Source organism: Malus sylvestris, chromosome 15 (assembly GCF_916048215.2).
Source record: "Malus sylvestris chromosome 15, drMalSylv7.2, whole genome shotgun sequence".
Classification (NCBI taxonomy): Eukaryota; Viridiplantae; Streptophyta; class Magnoliopsida; order Rosales; family Rosaceae; genus Malus; species Malus sylvestris.
In genome coordinates, this window is record NC_062274.1 from 19425131 (window position 1) to 19448027 (window position 22897).

The 22897-nt window shown below is 37.9% G+C and overlaps 1 protein-coding gene across 1 annotated transcript; it reads left to right on the top strand.

Annotated features, from left to right (window-relative positions):
• Positions 1–15152: 15152 nt before the first annotated feature.
• Positions 15153–22520, top strand: LOC126602772 (probable serine/threonine-protein kinase PBL25). Its single transcript, XM_050269646.1, has 11 exons — positions 15153–15168; positions 15260–15291; positions 15387–15455; positions 15780–15838; positions 16232–16266; positions 16794–16994; positions 17221–17295; positions 17528–17596; positions 17706–17768; positions 18976–19298; positions 21928–22520. The coding sequence occupies exons 1-11, from the start codon at positions 15153–15155 to the stop codon at positions 22405–22407; spliced, it is 1422 nt and encodes a 473-aa protein (XP_050125603.1). The 3' UTR covers positions 22408–22520.
• The last annotated feature ends 377 nt before the right edge of the window (positions 22521–22897 follow it).

Sequence of the window (22897 nt, forward strand, 5' to 3'; positions counted from 1 at the left end):
AAGTCATAACGTAGTTCAAATACATAGATATTTTTTGTATTTTCTTTTGGTGCAGTTTGCAGTTTTAACTCATGCAGGCAAGGAGTGTTGGTGTCGTTTGCAGTTTCAACTCGTGCAGACAAGGAGCGTTGGTGTTGCCTTTTATGCTTGTGCAGACCAGGAGCGTTGTGCCATGCAATTTAGGCTCGTGCAGGCGAGGAGCTTTGGTTCGTGCAGTTTAGGCTCGTGCGAACAAGGAGCATTGGTGTTGCCTTTTATGCTCGTGCAGACCAGGAGCTTTGTGCCATGCAGTTTAGACTCGTGCGGGCGAGGAGAATTTGTGAATTTTGTCAAGCAATCCGGGAGAGGCGTTCCTCACAATTTTCATAGCAAGGAGCTTTGACCGCGTGTTTGAAGAAGTTTTCGGGCAAGAAGTCGCGCATCGTGATGGGGATGGATGGTCTATGTGTCGAAATTTCATCATCTTCAACACGTTCACGTTGCTTTGAAGGTTGACAAGAGCTGCTTTGCCCCCTTTCCGATTGGCGGACTTGTGGATGAGACATATGCTTCTTGTGCAATTTCTTAGGAGTGACTTGAGTCCATCCTTCAATTTTGCTTGTCTTGGAGGATGCCCCCAGCGGTTGAGGTGAAAACTTCGAGTCGGAAGAGCCAGAAGTGATGGTGGTATAGTTTGTGTTCACCACATCGTCAAGATCTAGCTCGATGATTCCTTTTTGAGCCAGCTTTATGATGAGATCTTTCAGCACGAAACATTTTTCTGTCGGATGACTGATGAAGCGGTGGAATTTACAGTACCCTGAACTGTCAGTGCGATTCATCTCTTCTGGCCGTCTGCACTCAGGCAAGCCGATCACCTTCTTTTCCAGCAAGTCCTCTAAAATGGCAACCACATCTGAGTCGGGGAATGGATAAGTTTTCTCCTCAAGCTCCTTCAAAGTGTGTCTACGCATCTCTTGATCACGAAAGCCTTCGGCTTGAATCGCCTTGCCTCGTGTAGGGATTTTGACGGGAGCTGTGTTGACCGTCATTGCTTCCTTGGTGGGTTTCCACGTAGCCTTCTCCACCTTTGGCCCAAGAACTTTGTCGTTTTTGTAGTCGGCGATCGGTTCATTCTTCCCATGATGGGCGATGCTCAACTCCATGTCATGGGCGCGAGTGGCCAATTCCTCGAAAGTCTGTGGTTTAATGCCTTGAAGGATGTATTGTAAACCCCATTGCATGCCTTGGATGCACATCTCGATTGAAGAGGTTTCCGAGAGCCTGTCTTTACAGTCGAGGCTTAGAGTGCGCCATCTGTTGATGTAGTCAATGACTGGCTCGTCCTTCCACTGCTTTGTGCTCGTTAGATCTAGCATGCTCACAGTGCGGCAGGTGCTGTAGAAGCGGTTGAGGAATTCCCGTTCTAATTGCTCCCAGCTGTTGATGGACTTAGGCTCTAGGTCCGTGTACCACTCAAAGGCATTTCCTTTCAGCGAGCGCACAAACTGCTTGGCGAGGTAGTCTCCCTCCGTCCCCGCGTTGTTGCAAGTTTCGACAAAATGTGCAACGTGCTGCTTTGGGTTTCCTTTTCCATCAAACTGCATGAACTTTGGTGGTTGATAACCCCTTGGCATCTTTAGGGCATCAATCTTCTTGGAATAGGGCTTCGAGTAGAACAATGAGGTATGTGAGCTCCCTTCGTACTGTGCCTTGATGGTGTTGGTGATCATCTCCTGCAGCTGCTGGATAGAAAGAGATCCCATGAGTGCCGTTGCTTGGTCTGGCTCCGGCTTCCCATCGATTTTCTTCACCGGGGGTTCTTCGTCTCCGCCAGCTCCTCCCTTTAGTGGATCATCCTCTGGGTCTGGTTTATCGCCGTCTTGCGCCTCCAATCGGTTGACTAGTGCTGCAATTTGCAAGTCTTTTTCTTCCACAGTTCAAGTTAGCCTTGCGATTGCTTCATTCATTTGAACCAGCTGCTCATCGATTGAAGTTGCTCCAATGGTCATGACTTGCATGGCTGAACTGTCGCTTGAATCGGCATCAGAGAGCATGGATTCAGAGTATTTCCTTAGGCTTTCCCCCCTTGGTGCCCTTAGTGAGGCTAAGGTAATCAAAGGCTCGTGCCTTGGGTGCTTTTGTTCCCTTGGCAGAGTTGATGCAGAGGTGAAAGAGGCGGCAGAAGTAGCTCTTGCCATGCTTCGAGTCGTGATGCCCAAAGTGACACCAGTTGCCAAGAGGACGCTTTTGTTCTTTGCGCCGGTTGCGGGAACAGTTTGAGCCTTCCTTGATGCCATTAATTTTGGAAGCGCGCTTGAATTTCTTGAACGGAGAAAGAGATGAGAGGCAGAGATGGTCCCACTGGGCGTGCCAATTTGTGAACACGGAAAATTCCTGAAACGAAAGAGACAAGAACGACGTGCACAAACAAAATATTTGTATTTGATGATTTCGGGTTACAATCTCTCTTAAATTTGATCCTCTGATTCGATCTCCGTAAGGTGTGTTTTTGTGGATGTGTGATTGATCCAAAGGGCCGTTGGGCTTGATCTAAGGATGAACGTTCTTCAAGGGCCGTGGACTTTATCTTGAAGGTGGATTTGAGCGGATCTTCAAAGAGGCTTTTGGGCTTGATCTTTGAAGAACAGTGATGAACGGATCTTCAAGGGCTTTTGGGCTTGATCTTGAAGAACGGTTGGATGTGTGGATTTGTCGACGTTTTTGATCCAAAGGGCCGTTGGGGCTTGATCTTGGATGAACGGATGATGAACGATGGTGCTTTCTTCAAGGGCCGTCGGGGCTTGATCTTGAATTGGTGGATGGTTGATCCAAGGGCCGTTGGGGCTTGATCTTGGAAGAACGAAGAACGAAGAACGAAGAACACTTTCTTCAAGGGCCGTCGGGGCTTGATCTTGAATTGGTGGATGATTGTTGATCCAAAGGGCCGTTGGGGCTTGATCTTGGAAGAACGATGAACGAAGAACACTTTCTTCAAGGGCCGTCGGGGCTTGATCTTGGAAGAACGATGAACGAAGAACGAAGAAGGCTTTCTTGATTCTTCGGGAACCTGGATGCTTGAGAGCTTCGGAGTTTCAGAGCTTCAGAGCTTCAAGGTGTAATATGAATTGGTCCCCTAAAATGAATGAAATGGGCTTGTATTTATAGAATTTTCCAAGGCCTAATTTTGAATATAATATCCCAGATGAAATAAGTCGTTTCTGCCAAGTGTTGACACGTGTCCTGTTTGATGACTTTTCCAACTTATTTCGATTTTTTGTTTACACACACGTTACGTGTAAAATTTATGTAATACATGAGCGTTGACACTTTGATTTATCAGTCAACATTTATTTACCGAAATTTCGATGTCTACAAGGATATGCTACAACGTTGTTGTTGATGTAAATTTTCGTTTTTTTCAGTCTTGACAAAAATATATCTGTAAAATAATTAACACATTTGATTAAGGACCTAAGCCTCATGCACCCACATGGTGAGGAGTTAGGCCAATGGATCTCTGATGCCTAAGTCAGTTTCTCTGAGAGAGTAAAGTATTTAGGGCTTTTTAGGGGTAGCAAAAGCTTCTAAAATTTGGTAGAATATGAGGGTATATATTGGGAAAAGGGCCACCCATAGTGTTAGGGTTTTACCCTACACATGGCGGCATCCTATTGGCCAATGTTTATAGAGAAATATTCTTAAGATATTAAATAGGAAATAATATATTGAGATAATGGAGTAATTATCCCTAATTGATTTAAATTGGGATTACTTACTTGATTGGAGTCAATATTTGATCGGATCATATTTATATATATTTTTACTTCAAATTCACTCGTCTTTTCTTGGTTAGTTCCTTATATTTTTGAGCTATTTACGTTATTTTTGTGTTTATAGGATTTGTTATGCAAAGAAAATAAAAATAGAACAAGTGAAATTTTATGTAATAAATTCGTCAAACTGTCTGTGTAGATCAGCTTTTAAATAAAATTAATTAAAAAAATAATAATAATGATAAATCATGATGATGTTTGAAACATCATCATGATTCATGTTTTGTGGCAGGAAGAAAGGCATAACAATGGAATAAAAATAGGAGGAAAGGGAGAGACTCACGGGGTTGAAAGGCAGAAAAGAAAGAAAAACAGAAATAAATAGTGGGAGACAGCTACGGATCCAAGGAAAAAAAGGCAGCAAGGCTGCCAGAAAGAAAAGAATAAAAGAAAGCTGCCTTTGGCAGCACGGGGTCAGAGAGGATAGAGATACGTGAGGGAAGCAAATAAGAAAGAAGAAAGAAATAAAGGTTAGGCTGCACAGAAAAACAGGAGAGAGGCAAATGCTGCCTTGCGGCAGCAGAAACTGACGCGCAGAGGAGTCCACACAGGAGCACGGGAAACGAAGGCTGCCCTTGGCAGCGCAGAAATAGAGGGGAAGGAGAGCACAGAGGTCAGAGGCAGACTGAGTGAAAAGGAACAGCTGCCTTGCGGCAGCAGAAGAAAAATAAAAGGGTTGTATATTTTCTCAAACTCATGTTTAATTTCTGGTTTAATTTGAAGATAATGTGTAATTAAATTTATTTTGGCTAGAGGTTAATTCGAAACCATGAATATATTTGTAATATGAATTGATTACCTTCGGTTGTGATTTCATAAGTTGTGATTTCAATTTACTTATCCGTTCGTATAAAAACTGATTTGTGTATGTTGGTTGAGAGTGCACGCTTAATTTACATGCATGAATTTGATGCTAGAATATAAGTGAATTTCACCTAATCGTTATGAACTTATTTTCACAAGTAGTAAAGGTTGCTAGTCACAATCACGTTAAGTAAATTCTTGGCAAGAGTATCATGCTTTTCATAGTTACGAATGCCTCGTCAATGCTTATAGTTTTCACAAAGTTTAATGATCTTTGATTGTATCTCTATTGTGCTTTTCACGTAGGGGACTTTTGAAGAATGTTTTGAATTGTTGTATGCGTTTTCCCGTCCAATTCAATAACTTAAGGAAAACTTGAAGATTAAAAAAGTGCTGTTCACGGTTAATCTGGAGTATTGAGATTTACAATTTATTAAATGAACAACTGGAAATCATTTTGTATGCAAGTATAACATGTGTGGAGAAGAACCCTCTAGCTAGTCCGTCATTTATCATTTTACCTTAATTTTATGTTTTTATCAATTCTGTAATTTAATTAAGTTTAATTTACTTTTCATCAAAACCAAACACCCATCCATTATTAAATTATATTATTTAGTTAGTTTTCTTTATTGTTAGTCTTTTAATTTAATTTCCGTCCATTTCAGTTCCTAGTGTTTAATTTAATTGTTTTCATTGTTTTGAGTCATTTTAAGTGTGTTTCGAGTTATTAGAGTTTTTAGCCTAATTTTGTGTCCTTGAGTCTTATTTAATATTTTTAAATTAATTTAGAATAGATTAGCAATCCCTCCTAATCCCCGGCCTAGAACGATACCCTACTTACATCTATACTACAATTGTCAAAAAGAGGGTTTAATTTGTGTGTCAAGTAATTTCACGCATCAAATTTTGGCGCCGTTGCCGGGGATTAGCAACTTTGCTAATCCTTTTATTTTTGTTTTTGTTTATGTTTATATTGGTGTTTGTGTATTTTACTTTTGATATTTGATTTATTTTTCTTTCTTTGATTTTAGGTTCAAATGGAGCCGAGGGAAATTTAAAGGAAAGATGCGTCCGGCTAAAGACGTTAAAACAAGCGCTTCTTGGGAGGCAACCCAAGCATTCAACGAAGGGAGACTTTGGAATCACTAACCCAATCAGCTTTGCATTCTTCCACCCTTATCTTTACTGCTTTCATTTTGTTTTGTTTAGTTAGTTGTGTTATTTGGTTGATTTCTGTGAGTTTGTGTTATTTAGTTTAAGTGTGGGGGAAGGTTAACCAAAGTCTCTTTACATTAATTTACATATATATAAAAAAAAAAAAAAAAAAAAAAAAAAAAAAAAAAAAAAAAAAAAAAAAAATAAAAAAAAAAAAATAAAAAAAAAAAAAAAAAAAAAAAAAAAAAAAAAAAAAAAAAAAAAAAAAAAAAAAAAATGCAAATATTTTACAATAATGTAAACTAATAGTATTCATTGGTCGGGTGGTGCTTCAGTAGTAGGCGGGGCTTCAGCAGTCGGCGGGGCCACAGAAGGAGGAGGCGGCAGAGGTTGATCATTTGGAGCTTCACTACGCGGTGCCGCTCCAGAAGACGAAGGCAGATGCGGTTGGAACAAACCCACAAACCTCCGATGATCAAGTAAAATTTGACCATCGGTGTCCTGCATCTGGTCAATCTTTCTCTTCATGGTTGTGGCATAGTTGTGTGCAAGCTTGTGCAATTGTTTATTTTCATGCTTGAGTCCTCTAATCTCCTCTTTGAGACTCTGTATTTCAGCCACCAACGATTCAACGTGACGGGTTCGAGCAAATAGGCGTTGGGCCATGTTGGATACAGAACCCGCACACTGCACGCTAAGAGCCAGAGACTCCTTAACCGCCAATTCATCAGACCGCCTAACGAGCAGTCTGTTATCTCTGGGGGTGACAAGGTTCCGGGCCACCACCGCAGCAGTCATGTCATTTTTCATCACCGAATCCCCCACGGTAAGAGGACCGGTAGGGGATATGAAGGATGGGCGCCATATATTGTCTGGTGAAGGCGGAGCTGCCTCTTCACCAATGTTCAAGTCAAAACGACGATCGGAAGGGCCAGACATTTTTCAGAGGTGGTGAAGAAAGAAGAGAGTCGGAATGATCAAGATTAAACAAGTGCAAGAAGGGAGTGTTTACAGGAGGGTGCTCAAGTGTGTTGTGGAACAAAATTAACGCCTCTATAAAAAGAAGAAATCAAAGAGGCGCTCCTCAGAGAAGCGTCCTCTCGCAAATCGAAGAGGCGGGGCTCCTTTCTCAAAAGCCGGATTCTTTTCTCAAAAGAGGCGTTTCATTTCTTAAAGGCTGGGCTTGCTCAGAAACCACGAGCCGAACCCCGGATTTCAAAAGATCAATTTGTCCAGACGTGTTGTCACTCGTCACATGCAACCGGTAGCTTTGCGGAAATCACGGGCAGTTTGTCGAAGCACCAATTCAGAAATCGAAGAGGGAAATTCAATAGTCAAAGACACGCTAGCTTTCTCAAAAGCTGGGCTTCAACCCACGGGCAAATCTTCTTTTCCAGATTTATCCGCACGTGTCACATGCTACCTCTACAATCGACGATGCTCAGAGCTCGAAGCGCCGATTCCAGATATCAATGAGGAATCTGCTTTGCGGAAATTACGGGCAGCTTTGTCAGAAAGCGCGTAATTTGTACTATTCATCCATCTACCGGCTGCCGACAATGAGTGAGAGAATAGTTCCGGTTGTGAAGAGAAGTCCTATAAGTTTCTACCTTCGCTTTCCACAGCAAAGGCACACTCTCTCAGCACTTCTCTCTAAGCACTTCTTCATCTCCGAAAATGCATTCCCAAAGAATCCTCCTAAGTTACTCTGTGTTCCTCATTCCTTGGGATACTCCTGCGAACAACCCATTCAAAGCAAAAGTATTTCATATCATGAAGGTTGAAAGCAAGAGTATCTCATATCATGCTTTCTCCCTGTCCTTTCTCCAGCCAGCACCTGCTCTCGAGTACTCATCATCTTGTGCTTTCGCTTTGTTTCTCACTTATAAGGGAAGTGAAGATGATACCTCGAAGCATGTGGAGACAACGTGCTGATTCATCCTCAACTAAGGACAAGGAGAAAGAGAGCAAGAGGTGGGCACTTGGAAAGATTGAAGAAAGAAACAGACCAACACCTCTCCCTCGTGCCTGCCCGCCATGCAGAGGAAACAAGCAGAGAAGAATGCAGCTTGCACAATCATCCCAGCAGAAGGAGTCTGAGCTGAGGAACTAGAGAAGCTGCCATATCTGCTTGGAGAACAAATAAGGAACTGCAACATTCCCAAAGAGCAAAGCCTTGCAGTACAATAGCATAAAATCATCACTTGCAAGTGAAAAGCTAAGTGTCACCCTGTTCAAGAGGAAAGCTGTGGAAAGTCAACAAGCACGACCAATGATTACTTATTAGTTTTATTCATTATCTTTTATCTTAATTTTCAATTTTTCGTTTGCAATTTTTTTTAATTAATTTTCTTGCGTACTTAACTGAATTTTTCCTTTTCTTTGCAGGAACTTTTGGTTATTTCCACCCTTGAAGTTGATTGCAGAATTTTAGCTTGGGGGTCATCACTTGATTTTACTGCAAATTAGGGAAGTTTTCAGTCCAATCGCGTTATTTTGTTTCTTATTATTTATTTATTTTATTTTATTTTTTTTATTTGCATTATAGTGTTTTCTGACATTGGGGACAATGTCAAGTTTAAGTGTGGGGGTAGAAATCTCCAGAATTTCATTTGTCTCTGTGTTGTTGTTTTTTGTGTTCTTAATTAGTTTTGTTTTTTTTTGTGTTCTTAATTAGTTTTGTTTTCTTTTAAAAAAATAATAAAAAACAAAAAAAAAAAACAAAAAAAAAAAAAAAAAAAAAAAATGTGTTGTTGTTTTTTGTGTTCTTAATTAGTTTTGTTTTCTTTAAAAAAAAAAAAAAAAAAAAAATCGGAAAATTTAAAAACTCCAAAAATATTGTCTTGTTTCCCTTATTGTTTTGAATTAGATTTTTGTTAGTTTCCCGACCCAATGATATAATTGGATAAAATTTGAACCATGATCATCAAGAACTTAGTTAACATGTGTTTTGTGAAATTCCTAATTCTCTTGTTAGTTTTGTACATGTTTGATCATCTTTGAAAAACCAAATGCACATAGCCTTGTTGATGTGAAACTAAAGCATGACTTAAAGCTTCATATGTGAATTTAGTGACCATATACATCCTATGTGAGTTTTTGAGCCTATTGAAAGTGTGTGCATTTTTCATACACTCCTATTCTTTTCATGTGTGATGAACTTATGTGAGATACATCTCTAGAACTTGCGTAACGATCTTTCGAAATGTTTGTCATTGATTGCATGAACTTGGAAATGATAGAGGCATTAGGTTTACCACCATGGCCCAAATAACCATGTTTCCCAAAGAAAAATGATATCATTAGATTACAAATTTGAGCCGTGTATGTTGAGCCTTTTATTTCTTATCACCAGATATGCATACCCTTATACCTGAAACATTTTTTCCTTACCCTTTCCAAGCAAGCTAGTGAGCAATGTGAGATTGTCTTATGGGAAATGTTTGTGAAGTACTTGGAAGGTGTTTGGCAAAAGAATAAGTGTGGGGGTATTTCATGTTTGTATAAAAAAAAAAAAAAAAAAAAAAAAGAGAAAAGAAAAAAGAAAGATTGTACACAAAGAAAATAAAAAGTTGTTCAAGTTTCAGTTTAAGAGTGTGGTTGGAGGTGCTAAAAGAATCGTTGGAAAGGTTGAGTTCTTATAAATCTAAAGAAAAGAATTGCTTGCAATGTAGCTTGGAACTTGTGTTTACCTATTCTTTCATTTCAATAACCCTCTCCCTAAACCTCATTACGTCCAGTAAAAGTCCTCTTGATTTAAGTTTTGCAATTATGATTGTGGAGATGAGATCTTTATGCAAGCTTATGGTAGAAATTTCATATTTGATTCTTTGAGCGAAACACATTAAAACTAAACACATGTGTGATTGAGTGCATATCCCGTGAGAAGGTTGCTAGTTTGCATATGATGATTTTAAAAATAAAAACTTGAAATTGCATTAGCATGGCTATCTCACACACTACACTTCAAGGATGATTCAAAGATTACTGCTAATATTTGAATAAGAAAGATGAACTTAGATTAGTTCCTTGATGCTAGCTATGGTTCTTGATGATTTGTTTTCTTGAATGAAATTCTATGAGGGTCACATAGAGGGAAGCTAATGTTTTTCATGTTATTACTTTTTCATGTTTTCTTTGTTTTGCTCGAGGACTAGCAAAAGTTAAGTATGGGGGTATTTGATCGGATCATATTTATATATATTTTTACTTCAAATTCACTCGTCTTTTCTTGGTTAGTTCCTTATATTTTTGAGCTATTTACGTTATTTTTGTGTTTATAGGATTTGTTATGCAAAGAAAATAAAAATAGAACAAGTGAAATTTTATGTAATAAATTCGTCAAACTGTCTGTGTAGATCAGCTTTTAAATAAAATTAATTAAAAAAATAATAATAATGATAAATCATGATGATGTTTGAAACATCATCATGATTCATGTTTTGTGGCAGGAAGAAAGGCATAACAATGGAATAAAAATAGGAGGAAAGGGAGAGACTCACGGGGTTGAAAGGCAGAAAAGAAAGAAAAACAGAAATAAATAGTGGGAGACAGCTACGGATCCAAGGAAAAAAAGGCAGCAAGGCTGCCAGAAAGAAAAGAATAAAAGAAAGCTGCCTTTGGCAGCACGGGGTCAGAGAGGATAGAGATACGTGAGGGAAGCAAATAAGAAAGAAGAAAGAAATAAAGGTTAGGCTGCACAGAAAAACAGGAGAGAGGCAAATGCTGCCTTGCGGCAGCAGAAACTGACGCGCAGAGGAGTCCACACAGGAGCACGGGAAACGAAGGCTGCCCTTGGCAGCGCAGAAATAGAGGGGAAGGAGAGCACAGAGGTCAGAGGCAGACTGAGTGAAAAGGAACAGCTGCCTTGCGGCAGCAGAAGAAAAATAAAAGGGTTGTATATTTTCTCAAACTCATGTTTAATTTCTGGTTTAATTTGAAGATAATGTGTAATTAAATTTATTTTGGCTAGAGGTTAATTCGAAACCATGAATATATTTGTAATATGAATTGATTACCTTCGGTTGTGATTTCATAAGTTGTGATTTCAATTTACTTATCCGTTCGTATAAAAACTGATTTGTGTATGTTGGTTGAGAGTGCACGCTTAATTTACATGCATGAATTTGATGCTAGAATATAAGTGAATTTCACCTAATCGTTATGAACTTATTTTCACAAGTAGTAAAGGTTGCTAGTCACAATCACGTTAAGTAAATTCTTGGCAAGAGTATCATGCTTTTCATAGTTACGAATGCCTCGTCAATGCTTATAGTTTTCACAAAGTTTAATGATCTTTGATTGTATCTCTATTGTGCTTTTCACGTAGGGGACTTTTGAAGAATGTTTTGAATTGTTGTATGCGTTTTCCCGTCCAATTCAATAACTTAAGGAAAACTTGAAGATTAAAAAAGTGCTGTTCACGGTTAATCTGGAGTATTGAGATTTACAATTTATTAAATGAACAACTGGAAATCATTTTGTATGCAAGTATAACATGTGTGGAGAAGAACCCTCTAGCTAGTCCGTCATTTATCATTTTACCTTAATTTTATGTTTTTATCAATTCTGTAATTTAATTAAGTTTAATTTACTTTTCATCAAAACCAAACACCCATCCATTATTAAATTATATTATTTAGTTAGTTTTCTTTATTGTTAGTCTTTTAATTTAATTTCCGTCCATTTCAGTTCCTAGTGTTTAATTTAATTGTTTTCATTGTTTTGAGTCATTTTAAGTGTGTTTCGAGTTATTAGAGTTTTTAGCCTAATTTTGTGTCCTTGAGTCTTATTTAATATTTTTAAATTAATTTAGAATAGATTAGCAATCCCTCCTAATCCCCGGCCTAGAACGATACCCTACTTACATCTATACTACAATTGTCAAAAAGAGGGTTTAATTTGTGTGTCAAGTAATTTCACGCACCAATATTCAATTATGAATGTATTAAAGATAGGATCTGGGTAAGTAATCATTATCATTAATGCTTTGACTCTTCCTTGCCAAGGGCAAGTGAGTTGTGGGCATTTGTGTTCAGCTGCTGAGACCTTGAGGGGTGTGAGCTGCGCGTTGGAGTATCTAAAGAGTCTGCCAATTTATTGAGAGTAATCTTGTATTTCTTGAATGAAAGTGCACGTGTCGCTTCTAGAAGTTTTGGGATTATATTTAGCTCTACAAACACATTTTATATTCGTTAGATATAATTACTAATTATAAATTCCATTCTCAAAAGAATCTTATGCAAACAAGAGACCAGGGACATTGGTGTCCAAAGCATCCGAAGCAAAGGTCATGTTTTCCATTAATTTTTATTTGTTTAATTGATAATCAGATCAATATTTATTTAATTGATAATCAGATCAATATACAAAACAAAAAGCACGTAATGACATCGTATAGGTTCAAATCTTCAAGAAAATTAATAATTAATTTCTAACATTTATGATGTGTAGTCAAACTTAGATTTGAAAGAATTTTAAAAGATTTTAAAATTCTAAGTGTAGTCAATTAAAAGATTTTAAAGGATTTTAGAATCCATTCAAATCTACGTGCGACAGCCCGTCCCTAAAAATTATGGTTTTTGTAAATTTTAAAGCATGATTTTACGAAAATGCCCTTAGAGGCAAGGGTATTGACCTTCGTTGACCAACGTATAGTGAGACGTACTAAATATTCTTTTAGCGTATTCTTGAAGTACTCGACGATGTGAACGAGTAAGCGCAATCATAAGTGAATATGAAATTACGAACCGAAAGTATTTGGAAGAAATAACTATTCTATTTATATTATATTAATGTATGCTAAATTAGGAGGACAAGTGTGTGTGGGTGTATGTGACGGAAAGGGGGAAGAAAAAGAAAAGGAACAGGGGAGAAGAAGAAAGTAGGAGAAGGAAATGGCTGCTGCCCAATCAGGAAGAGGAGAAAAGTGAAGGACCAAAAAGAAAGGAGGGAAATGAGAGAGAATAGAAAGGAAAAGGAATCGGGTCCGTACAACCCGTGGACTCCGGCAACCCAAATTCATCCCTCCGACGGCTTTTCATGGTAAATTTCTTCAAGCAACCAATTGGAAACCTCCCCATGACCTTCCCTCTTCCTATTTCACCTCAAAAATCAAGGGTTTTGGCCTTGAAAATGGGTGAACCCGCACGGTGGGTGTGGCGGTTTTGTGTTCGAATCACTCAAATTTGAAACAATTTCATTCAATTACCACCACCATTACACTACCCTTGAGCTCTGGAACAAAGCCCAAGCATTGGTTGGGGCGTTGGAACAGTTTTGGAGTCGAATTGAAAACACCCTTTTCTAGGGTTTCTGGCGGATTTTAACGAAATTGAAGCTCTTCCCGGCCTAATTGGTCATGGTCACATGTATGAAAGTTACTCTACTCATTGAGATATTTATTCCTGTAATTTTTGGTAATTTTTGGAAATAGTTGGATTTTCCGGCAAGTTGGGACGGTCGATCGCCACCCACGACGGTGCGTGCAACGGCGCTGGCCAGGGGGCCGTAGATGTCATTCTTAGGCTAGGTTAGATACTTTGAGCTCATTCTTGGTAATTGCATGATATAAGTTGATGGTTGGAACCTGAATTCTCTGCGATATATTAATTGGTAAAAGTGTGAATCGACGATCCGACCGTTGGATCATTACCAAAATTTAATACATTATAGTATGTAATATTTGAGGACAATAGAAACTTACGGATTAGGAATCCGATGTACGGATCTTCCTGAATTGGAATTGTAAGTTTATAAAATAAATGTTAACCGTCACTTAGTTTTGGGCAATTGATGGAGATCCGACCGTTGGATCATAATGAAATTTTAGTATGTTATTCTAGAAGTATAATGTGGTTCCTTGGAGGTTGCGGATTGGAAATATGAGATACGGATCTTCTGGATCGAGTTTTGCAAGGTTGTGGACCCAACCGTCAATCAATGGGTCTCAAACTATTTTAGAACGTCCTTGAGGATGTGCTTTATGTGAATTACGTATTCTATTGATAAGAGTTCTGAGATGTGATTCTATAATTGGTCACAGGCGCAAATAGTTCGAGACGCCTTGATGTGCATGCTAGAGAACAATAGCGTGGACTCCAGGTGAATGAGTCTTTTCCTTTCTATCGTATGTATATATGTATATGTATATATATATATATGATTGATAATTTCATAATCGTTTATAAATCGATTATTGCTTACGATTACTGTGAATGTTTTGAACTAATTATTGTGAACTACGATTGGCTTGATCCCTATTTAGAGTACGTAGGCAGTCTAACGAGACGTTAGATGCAGCCATACAATAAATGAGACTAAATAATTGAGACAATAGCCTTGTGTGGAGAATTGAGCAATGTGAAGGAGATTGATGGAAAATGTGAGATTAAACCTTATGTTTTAGTGGTTAAATGTTGATTATAAATCAATGTGTGAAGAATCGTAACATTGAAGTGAAAAATAGTTAGTATGATAGTTAATTAATCTAGTGTTTAGTTGGGCTTATTACCGATAATTATTTCTGAAGGTAATTAGTTCGGGAGTGGGACGATACAGCTTATGCATTTTATGCCATTTGTATATATGCTATATGTTTGGAAATATCATGATATGGTCGAATTTCAGATTTACATCTTGGTATATTCACGTGTATGTTAATTGCACATAATTAAGGGTGAACGCTCTGAAATGCAAAGTTGAATTCAAGACACCCCGGTAAGTTCAGGTGAGTTATGGTATTAGTTGAAATGATTAAGTTATGACATGACTACATTTATGTTTTAGGCAACTCCGATATTGTCAAACAAGTTGCCTGTGAGTTTTATATGCCAAATGAGATTGCTTTAGTTGTACGAGATGTGTGATGAGATGTATTTAGAGCTCATAAACCTGCACCCCGGTGTTAGTACTCCCGCCTGTGGCCAGGGCATAGTCCTTCACATGTTGTTCACCTCCCGCACCTTACGCTTACCTTAGATCCAAGGTAGGTGCATAGTCATGTCATACAGACCACTATAGGTGGTTTCAACTCGTAGGTGACCTGCGATTATTCGCACAGTCTTCACGTGATTGTAGTACTTGAGCGTATTTATTTACACCCAGTCCTGTCGTACAGACCACTTTAGGTGGTTCCGACTCGTGTGCAGGTATACTTTTTGAGTTATGGATAAGTCGTACAAGTCATTAGAGGTGACTCCGACTTATGAGCTAGCATATATTTATGATGAGATTTGTGATGAGATGCTAGCATATATGTGATGATATATGTAATGAGATGCTAGCATATATTTATGATGAGATATGTGATGAGATGCTAGCATATATGGGATGAGATATTGATTCAACCATACATGATAGGTGGATCCGGCTAACATGCCACTTCCTATTGGTTTATTTCACCTGGGTTACTCATTCTTGTTAAGAAATTTGACGTAGCATAATCGTAAGACTATTATTTTGGTTATGGTTTTGATTTATAGTCACGCCTGTTATTTTCTGGGAAATTAAACAGGTATTACGGCGAGGGGCTACTATCTTTGGTAGTTGGAATTGGTTTAAAGAGTTTTATTTCACTCACCCACATTTTCTGTTTTTGTACTCCTCCAGGTTCTAGCAGCAGAGTTCCATATCGACGAAGATTCGTGGCACTGTTCAGCACAGATGTCTTTTATGATGGTATAATCATTATCTCTGTTAGAGTTTTGAGACTCTTGTCCCACATTGGAGAAAACAAGATTCCCAATGTCCTTTATATATGTTTTGTCCTCTACAATATTAGTTAGGTGTCGTACCACTTGGAATGGGAATTGAGGCTTGGGCCACCATTTGTGTGGATTGGGCTTGATGATTATACCATAATATTAATATTAATTAATATTAATTAATCAAGACAAAGGCCTTGGGCCTTGGGGCCTAATAATTAAAATTAATCTAATCAATTAGTTTTAATTTTCGAATTAAGTTTTTAATTAAATTTAATTCAAAACATTTTGATTAAAGACACAACTCCTTGGAAAGAGTTGTATAGCTTCAGATACATCCAAAAGGTATTTGAAGAGGTATGAAAGAGCCTATATAACTGGAGTCCTTGGTTCCATTCCAGACATCTTCTTTTCTTCCTTCTTGCTTTTGTACAAAATATCAAGAGAGTAAACACACAAAGCAAATTCGCTAGAATTTTATAATCCAGTGCGGGTTGTAGAATTAGGTAGTTGAATCCTGGTCGAGCAGACGTTGTTGAACCACAAGCACAAGAGTGGGACGGAAATATTGTTCGAATGACATAGCTATTACGCTAGCCTCTACCTTCTCTAATCACGTTAGTACCATTTTATTTATTTATGTATTATTGTGTAATTTTTGTTTTGCATAGCAAGTATATTTTGATTAAATAAAATATTAGAATTTATGTTATTTTTGTTTATTTCTAAATTGTTTTCCAACAATCTCAGGCAAAGACAATCGCTACATGAGCTTGGGCAGAAAGGTGAGCAAATTAAACCTCAGTTGGTTTAGTAGATGTGGGCCTCACACCACTTTAACTCAATTCATTAACACTCTATTAAAGCGATCATTTGATAACCATTTGTTTTAGTTTTTGCATTGTAGATAAAATAAAAGTACGTGGGAGAAATAAGGAATAAAGTGTGAAGGAAACACAAAATGGAAACTAATAACCAAAACATAAATCAATTTTACATTGTTTACGCTTGTTAAGTTTTTGTTTTCTTTCATGTGATCTCCTTCATTTCTTTCTTCTCCCTCCCACTACCTCCCTTTCATCCTACACCCTTCTCCGCTATTCATTTTTCTCTCTTAATTCGACATATTATGCAATCAGACTGTCAATTAAATATCGTCCATACAAAATAAGAGATTACTTGACTAAACAGCCAAACAAAATTATGTGTTTTGTTAATCCGTTTGACAAGACAACATTAGTTACAAAGTTGAAAATCTGCAGAGAGCACTCGAAGATTTTGGGGTGTGACTACATATGTTTTTGTATATTAGGGAATTTGAAAGAAGAGAAAATAATGTTGAGGCGCTTCCAGTTGGATGAACTAGTGAAGTCTACTAAGAATTTCAGCAGTGAGTGCTTGTTGGGTTCCGGTGCTTTTGCAAATGTCTTCAAGGGGACCTTTGATGATTTAGGAACCCTAGCCATTAAGCGAACCGCCTATTCATTTCAGAGTGTCGAAGAATTCAGAAATGGTAAGCCTCAACCAATATAAATGTGTAAACGGTACTTAGATTCACAAAACCGACACATTTGCTTACATTTTCTAATACATGTGAGTCTCATATACAATAGTGCGGCCCAATCAAAAGTGTTGTGTGTCCCAATAGAATTATCAATGTGTAAGTTTGTAGTGTAGAAAGAATCAGAATTTAGTTGAATTTTAATCTGATTTCTATGTAGTGTTTATTCCTTGAACAGAAGTGAGGTTACTTTCTAGGGTCAAGCACAGAAACCTTGTACGTTTGGTTGGATATTGTGAAGAAGGATCATCTGGTATGTAATCAACTTGTAAATGCATATTCAATTTTCCAAATTATCCCTCCTTGTATTGACAAGGAAAATTATTTCTGCACACTCTTATTCTCCTTAATTTGATTTCATAAAACTGAATGTCAGAAATGATTTGGAGAGTGTACGTAGGAGACAAAACAAGATGTGTGAAAATTAATTCCCCTTGATAAAGGCATGTATACTAGCTACTATTGTTGGATTGTGACTGGAATAGGGGCAAAAGGGGGAAAAGCGTTGATCTATGAATATGTACCCTATGGTTCTCTCCTTGATTACTTTATGGGTATGTATGTTCCTTACCAGGAAATTAAACCTACTTGTTAAGTGCTAATTATATAACCTTCCTAATTTTATGTTTGTTTTGCTTAAAATCCTGTTTAATTACCATGTAGGAAGAAAATGGAGGAGCTTAACTTGGAGGCAAAGAGTCAACATAGCCATTGGAGCAGCAAAAGGTCAGTCATCAGTGATTCAGTACTATATAATTTGTCTAAACAGATAAGTAGAACCAGTGTTTTCGATAACTGATAAGATTTTTAGTACCTACGTAATGAACGTTAAAATCACATAAAATACTTAGAAGAGTACAAGGCAGTTGTAGTATAAATGTTCATGCAAAGTCGTTTTCCACAAAGATTATTTAAATAGTTTATGTAAAACCAATTCCTAATTAATTACTTGAAAATGGAAATTGAGAAAGGTGATTCTGAATTTTTGTAATATTAAAACGAATTTTAATTAAAAACCAAATAATAAATTCAGCCAAAATTAAAAAGATAAAAGAAAACAGTCTTTAAAAACCAATTTATAAAAGCATTAGGATTCTGCTATCACCCTAACAATCCTATGTATTTTTTACTAATTACTTATGATTTACTCATGCAACTTTGAAGGTTAGGTTTTCCTAATATATGTCTTACTTGGAACCTCCAACATAGAACATATATTTAACATGTAATTCGTCCGGATGTTTGGATCAAATATGAACATGAGAGACTCATTAAGTTTTGTGAAAACCCTTTGAAAAACCATGCAATCCTTATGATGTGGTGTTCATCATGAGAAGTCAGCGTCAATTTCAGAGAACCTTCCGACCAAAATTGCTTCAAATTACTTTTGTAAAGATCCTAATGGTGATCAGGCATGAAGACAATTAGGTAGTTTAAGCATAGTGATTAATACATGCATGCATACAATCCCAAACAATTAAATAAAAACTACATATTCATGCATGCTAAGGCTCAAGGCTTCGCCCTAGCAAAACGGATTAGTTACGCATATTCATTTTTCCAACACCGCTCATTGCTCCTTTATTCTATCACCAAAAATTAACCGCTTGGTGGAAGAATCTGATATTTTGACACGATCAAGCCAAGTGACTCACGAATGTCTTCTAATTGGAACTACTCCAAAATTCATTCATTTGATCACATTTTTCCCCAGAGGAAGTCGAAAGCCTTTTATTGAAAATACAACTCAAAGTATCAAAATTATTCCAAAATAAACTATTCACTCAAAAAAATAATCAAAATAAACTAAGATTAGGGTAAAATATGTAATATAATATTGACTCATCAAAAACGTTGATAGGTTCGTCTTTTAATAAGACAAACGATTGTCTTATACAGAGGAGCTGTTAATTGATTATGTGAAATTTTGCAGGCATTGCTCATTTGCATGAAGGAGTAAACCCGAACATAATCCACCGTGATATAAAGCTTAGTAACATCTTGATAGGAGATGAATTTGAAGCCAAGGTTTCAGATTTTGGACTTGTTAGGTCAGGACCTACTGGGGATCAATCACATGTCAGCAGCCAAATCAAAGGAACTCCAGGATACCTAGACCATGCCTATTGTTCAAGTTTCCATTTGACGCCGTTTAGCGATGTCTATAGTTTTGGTGTGATACTTCTGCAGCTTGTTTCTTCCCGGCCAGTGGTTGATTCAACCGGGCACCGTCCCAATCAGCATATTTTTGATTGGGTAAACATTTCAATTATTGCTTTTCTTTCTTCTATAGAAGCAATATGTATTTGACTCTTAACTAATTTAAAATGCATAGAGGGTAATTATAAGGTACTTTAAAATCCTTCTTACTGTTGTGCCTTGGCCCGTTCGTTAGTGCGGAAATAAGATTCAGATTACAACCTCACCAAATCACACTCAGTTGAACAGAATAAAATACAAGAAATAAAGACATCGAGAAATTTACGAGATTCGGCAAAAACTTACCTACGTCCCTAGAAAGATATTGCTCTTCACTATGAGAATAACAGTACAAGTACACATGAGTTAAATCGATATAACCCAATCCCAAATCCCTTGTACACCCACTCATAGAATTTTCCAAAAGTCTCACTCTACCCCAAGAGTTCATTCACTAGAATACTTTTCACTCTAGCTCTCTTGATTTTCTCTCAACCCATGTTCAACCTTTCCCATGGGAGAGCCGAATGCTCTCTCCACCTTGGATGCTTTCCTGATGCAAACCTTCTCCCTCGACAAGCACACATAATGCAAGCATTTCCTTGCATTAAATAAAGGCCAAGCCATCATCACATTTCTTCATAATCATTAAAGCAAAAGCAGCCACCTTTTTCTATTTTCTTACAAGCATCATCATTGTGTCTTTACTCATGATGATGTCCACCAAACTTTTCTTTGTTTAGCTTACTAGCCGAAAGACATTTGGCTTGTTGTCCACTTTTGCTTTTACTTTGCAGCACTTGTCTGCAACTTTCATGCAGCCCACACCATGTGATATTTCCATCGAAAGCAAACACAGGTCACTTCATTGTTGCCAGCTCAAAATATGAGCCAATCACAACAATCTCCACCTTGGTGAATACACCATGTAAAAATCCTTGCATCCATTGCCAAAGCCTCCATTGGCCTTATGTACCAGCATACACACCATGAATCAACATCATTGGTCCTGTTTCGATTCAGTCACTGCTAATGCATGTGTAGCTGCTGCAAGCTAAAATTCACCATTTAGCTTCGAATAGGATCTCGACACACCCTCGTCTCCTCCAACAGGTTTTCCTCATCTTTATTGTCTGCAACCTGGAAACTCGTCAGCGCGCTTGTTTCCAGCAACAACCCATCGAGCCAGACAAAATTCCCACACTTCCTCCTACCCCAGGACCATTTCATCACCTGTGAATCCCATAGCTCCACCTGCTGCAAAACCCCTGCAACACTTGAGAATAAACATCACCAGGAGAAGTGTTGCTTCGAGTACCTAGAGGGCATACTCGAAGCCTTATGCCACAAACTTGCTACAACCCGGCCTTGCACCGTAGCACTGTGGACCCTTTCCTCCGGAACTGGATTTGAACCTGTTGTCTCTCTCAGATCCTCTTTCCAATTTTCTTCCACGATTCCAACCTTGAATAGCTTAAGCAGTCTCATGTCCACCATCATCCATGGTCTCCTTTGTGTATCATTCCACACCAAAGAAGCTTGCACCTGCTCCAAACTTACTATATCTTTCCATGCAGTAAAGTTTCATAAGGTTCTCGTACGAATCTGAAAGTAAGGTAAGAAGAAAGAGGCCTTTTTCTTCTTCCTCAACACCAACTTTCGCAGTTGATCCAAGCATCCCTGAACACGGCTTCCATTTCTTCAAGCTTCCATTACTCTCCTTTACCAAGAGTAAAACCGCCTCTCCCATTAAACTACTCAACTAAAAATTTCATGGTGAACAACAAATCTGGACCTCCAACGAACCAAGCACCCAACGATGCTCTGATACCAATTGTTATGCCTTGGCCCGTTCGTTAGTGCAGAAATGAGATTCAGATTACAACCTCACCAAATCACATTCAGTTGAACAGAATAAAATACAAGAAATAAAGACACTGAGAAATTTACGAGGTTCGGCAAAAACCTGCCTACGTCCCCAGAAAGATGTTGCTCTTCACTATGAGAATAACAGTACAAGTACACATGAGTTAAATCGACATAGCCCAATCCCAAATCCCTTGTACACCCACTCATAGAATTTTCCAAAAATCTCACTCTACCCCAAGAGTTCATTCACTAGAATACTTTTCACTCTAGCTCTCTTGATTTTCTCTCAACCCATGTTCAACCTTTCCCATGGGAGAGCCGAATGCTCTCTCCACCTTGGATGCTTTCCTGATGCAAACCTTCTCCCTCGGCAAGCACACATAATGCAAGCATTTCCTTGCATTAAATAAAGGCCAAGCCATCATCACATTTCTTCATAATCATTAAAGCAAAAGCAACCACCTTTTTCTATTTTCTTACAAGCATCATCATTGTGTCTTTACTCATGATGATGTCCACCAAACTTTTCTTTGTTTAGCTTACTAGCCGAAAGGCATTTGGCTTGTTGTCCACTTTTGCTTTTACTTTGCAGCACTTGTCTACAACTTTCATGCAGCCCACACCATGTGATATTTCCATCGAAAGCAAACACAGGTCACTTCATTGTTGCCAGCTCAAAATATGAGCCAATCACAACACTTACCCTAATAGGGTAAACCAACAAGCTTTTTCGCTTATTGCACTAATAGTAATAGTGATTGCAAAAGGGTTTGCCTTTGGTTTTTGAGTTCTAGTGAACTGTTTTTCTTGAATGTAGGCAAAACCAAGCTTAGAGCGAGGCCGCATTGAGAAGATTTTAGATGCAAATCTTTTGACAGAGCCATGCAACACAGAGATGATGCTAAAGATGGGGAAACTTGGCCTAAGATGTGTTGTGAAAGTGCCCAAAAACCGCCCTACAATGTCGATGGTGCGGCAAGAACTCAAAGCGGCCCTCTACTGTGCGGACAATTTCATTAGCAAACATCCTTCAAGGGGATCTCGAAGATCAGCTGGTACATCCCGCCGACCATCAGATATAGGGCTTAGAAGATCGATGGACTACGACCAGTCTCAAAACTCGGTGAGCATAGATGACATTGGATTCCAGAGGTTTCATGTCGACATAAATAGCATCTCCTTACGGAGCACAAGCTTAGGGTGTTTGGAGTTGGACGATAGCAGCATCATCGTCGACATCGAAAATTTGGAAGATATACATGAGGAATCTGTTAGAGAAAAAGAATTGAACATGTAATACATCTTTCTTCTGTGTGTGCATAATATATGAGTTTTCTAAATTGTGATATATTATCATTTCTTTAAAGAAGCACAGTACTTTTTCTATAAAGAAATTATCAACTTTTTAAACCATATTTGCAAATCATATGATGTGTTTTTAATAAGAAATAAGCATGTTATTCAACATTTAAATATTGATCCAATCATTAACAACCACGTCATTTAGTTTAAATATATGGTTTCCCTAACATCACCCTTTTACATATCACAATATTACAATACGTGACATACAAGAAAACTTATTAACATAAAACAACAGCAGCACCTCGGGAGACAAACGTGCACTAGTAGCAAAACCGAGTGTTCATGAAAAAGGTTGGAACCATTGATTAATTGGTTTATTGACCTAAACCAAATGTCCAATTGATTGAACGGATAGTTTATATTTAGAATCAAGTTTCTTCTCCATTCCATGTAAAGTTATTTACGATTTGTTGCATTTTAAG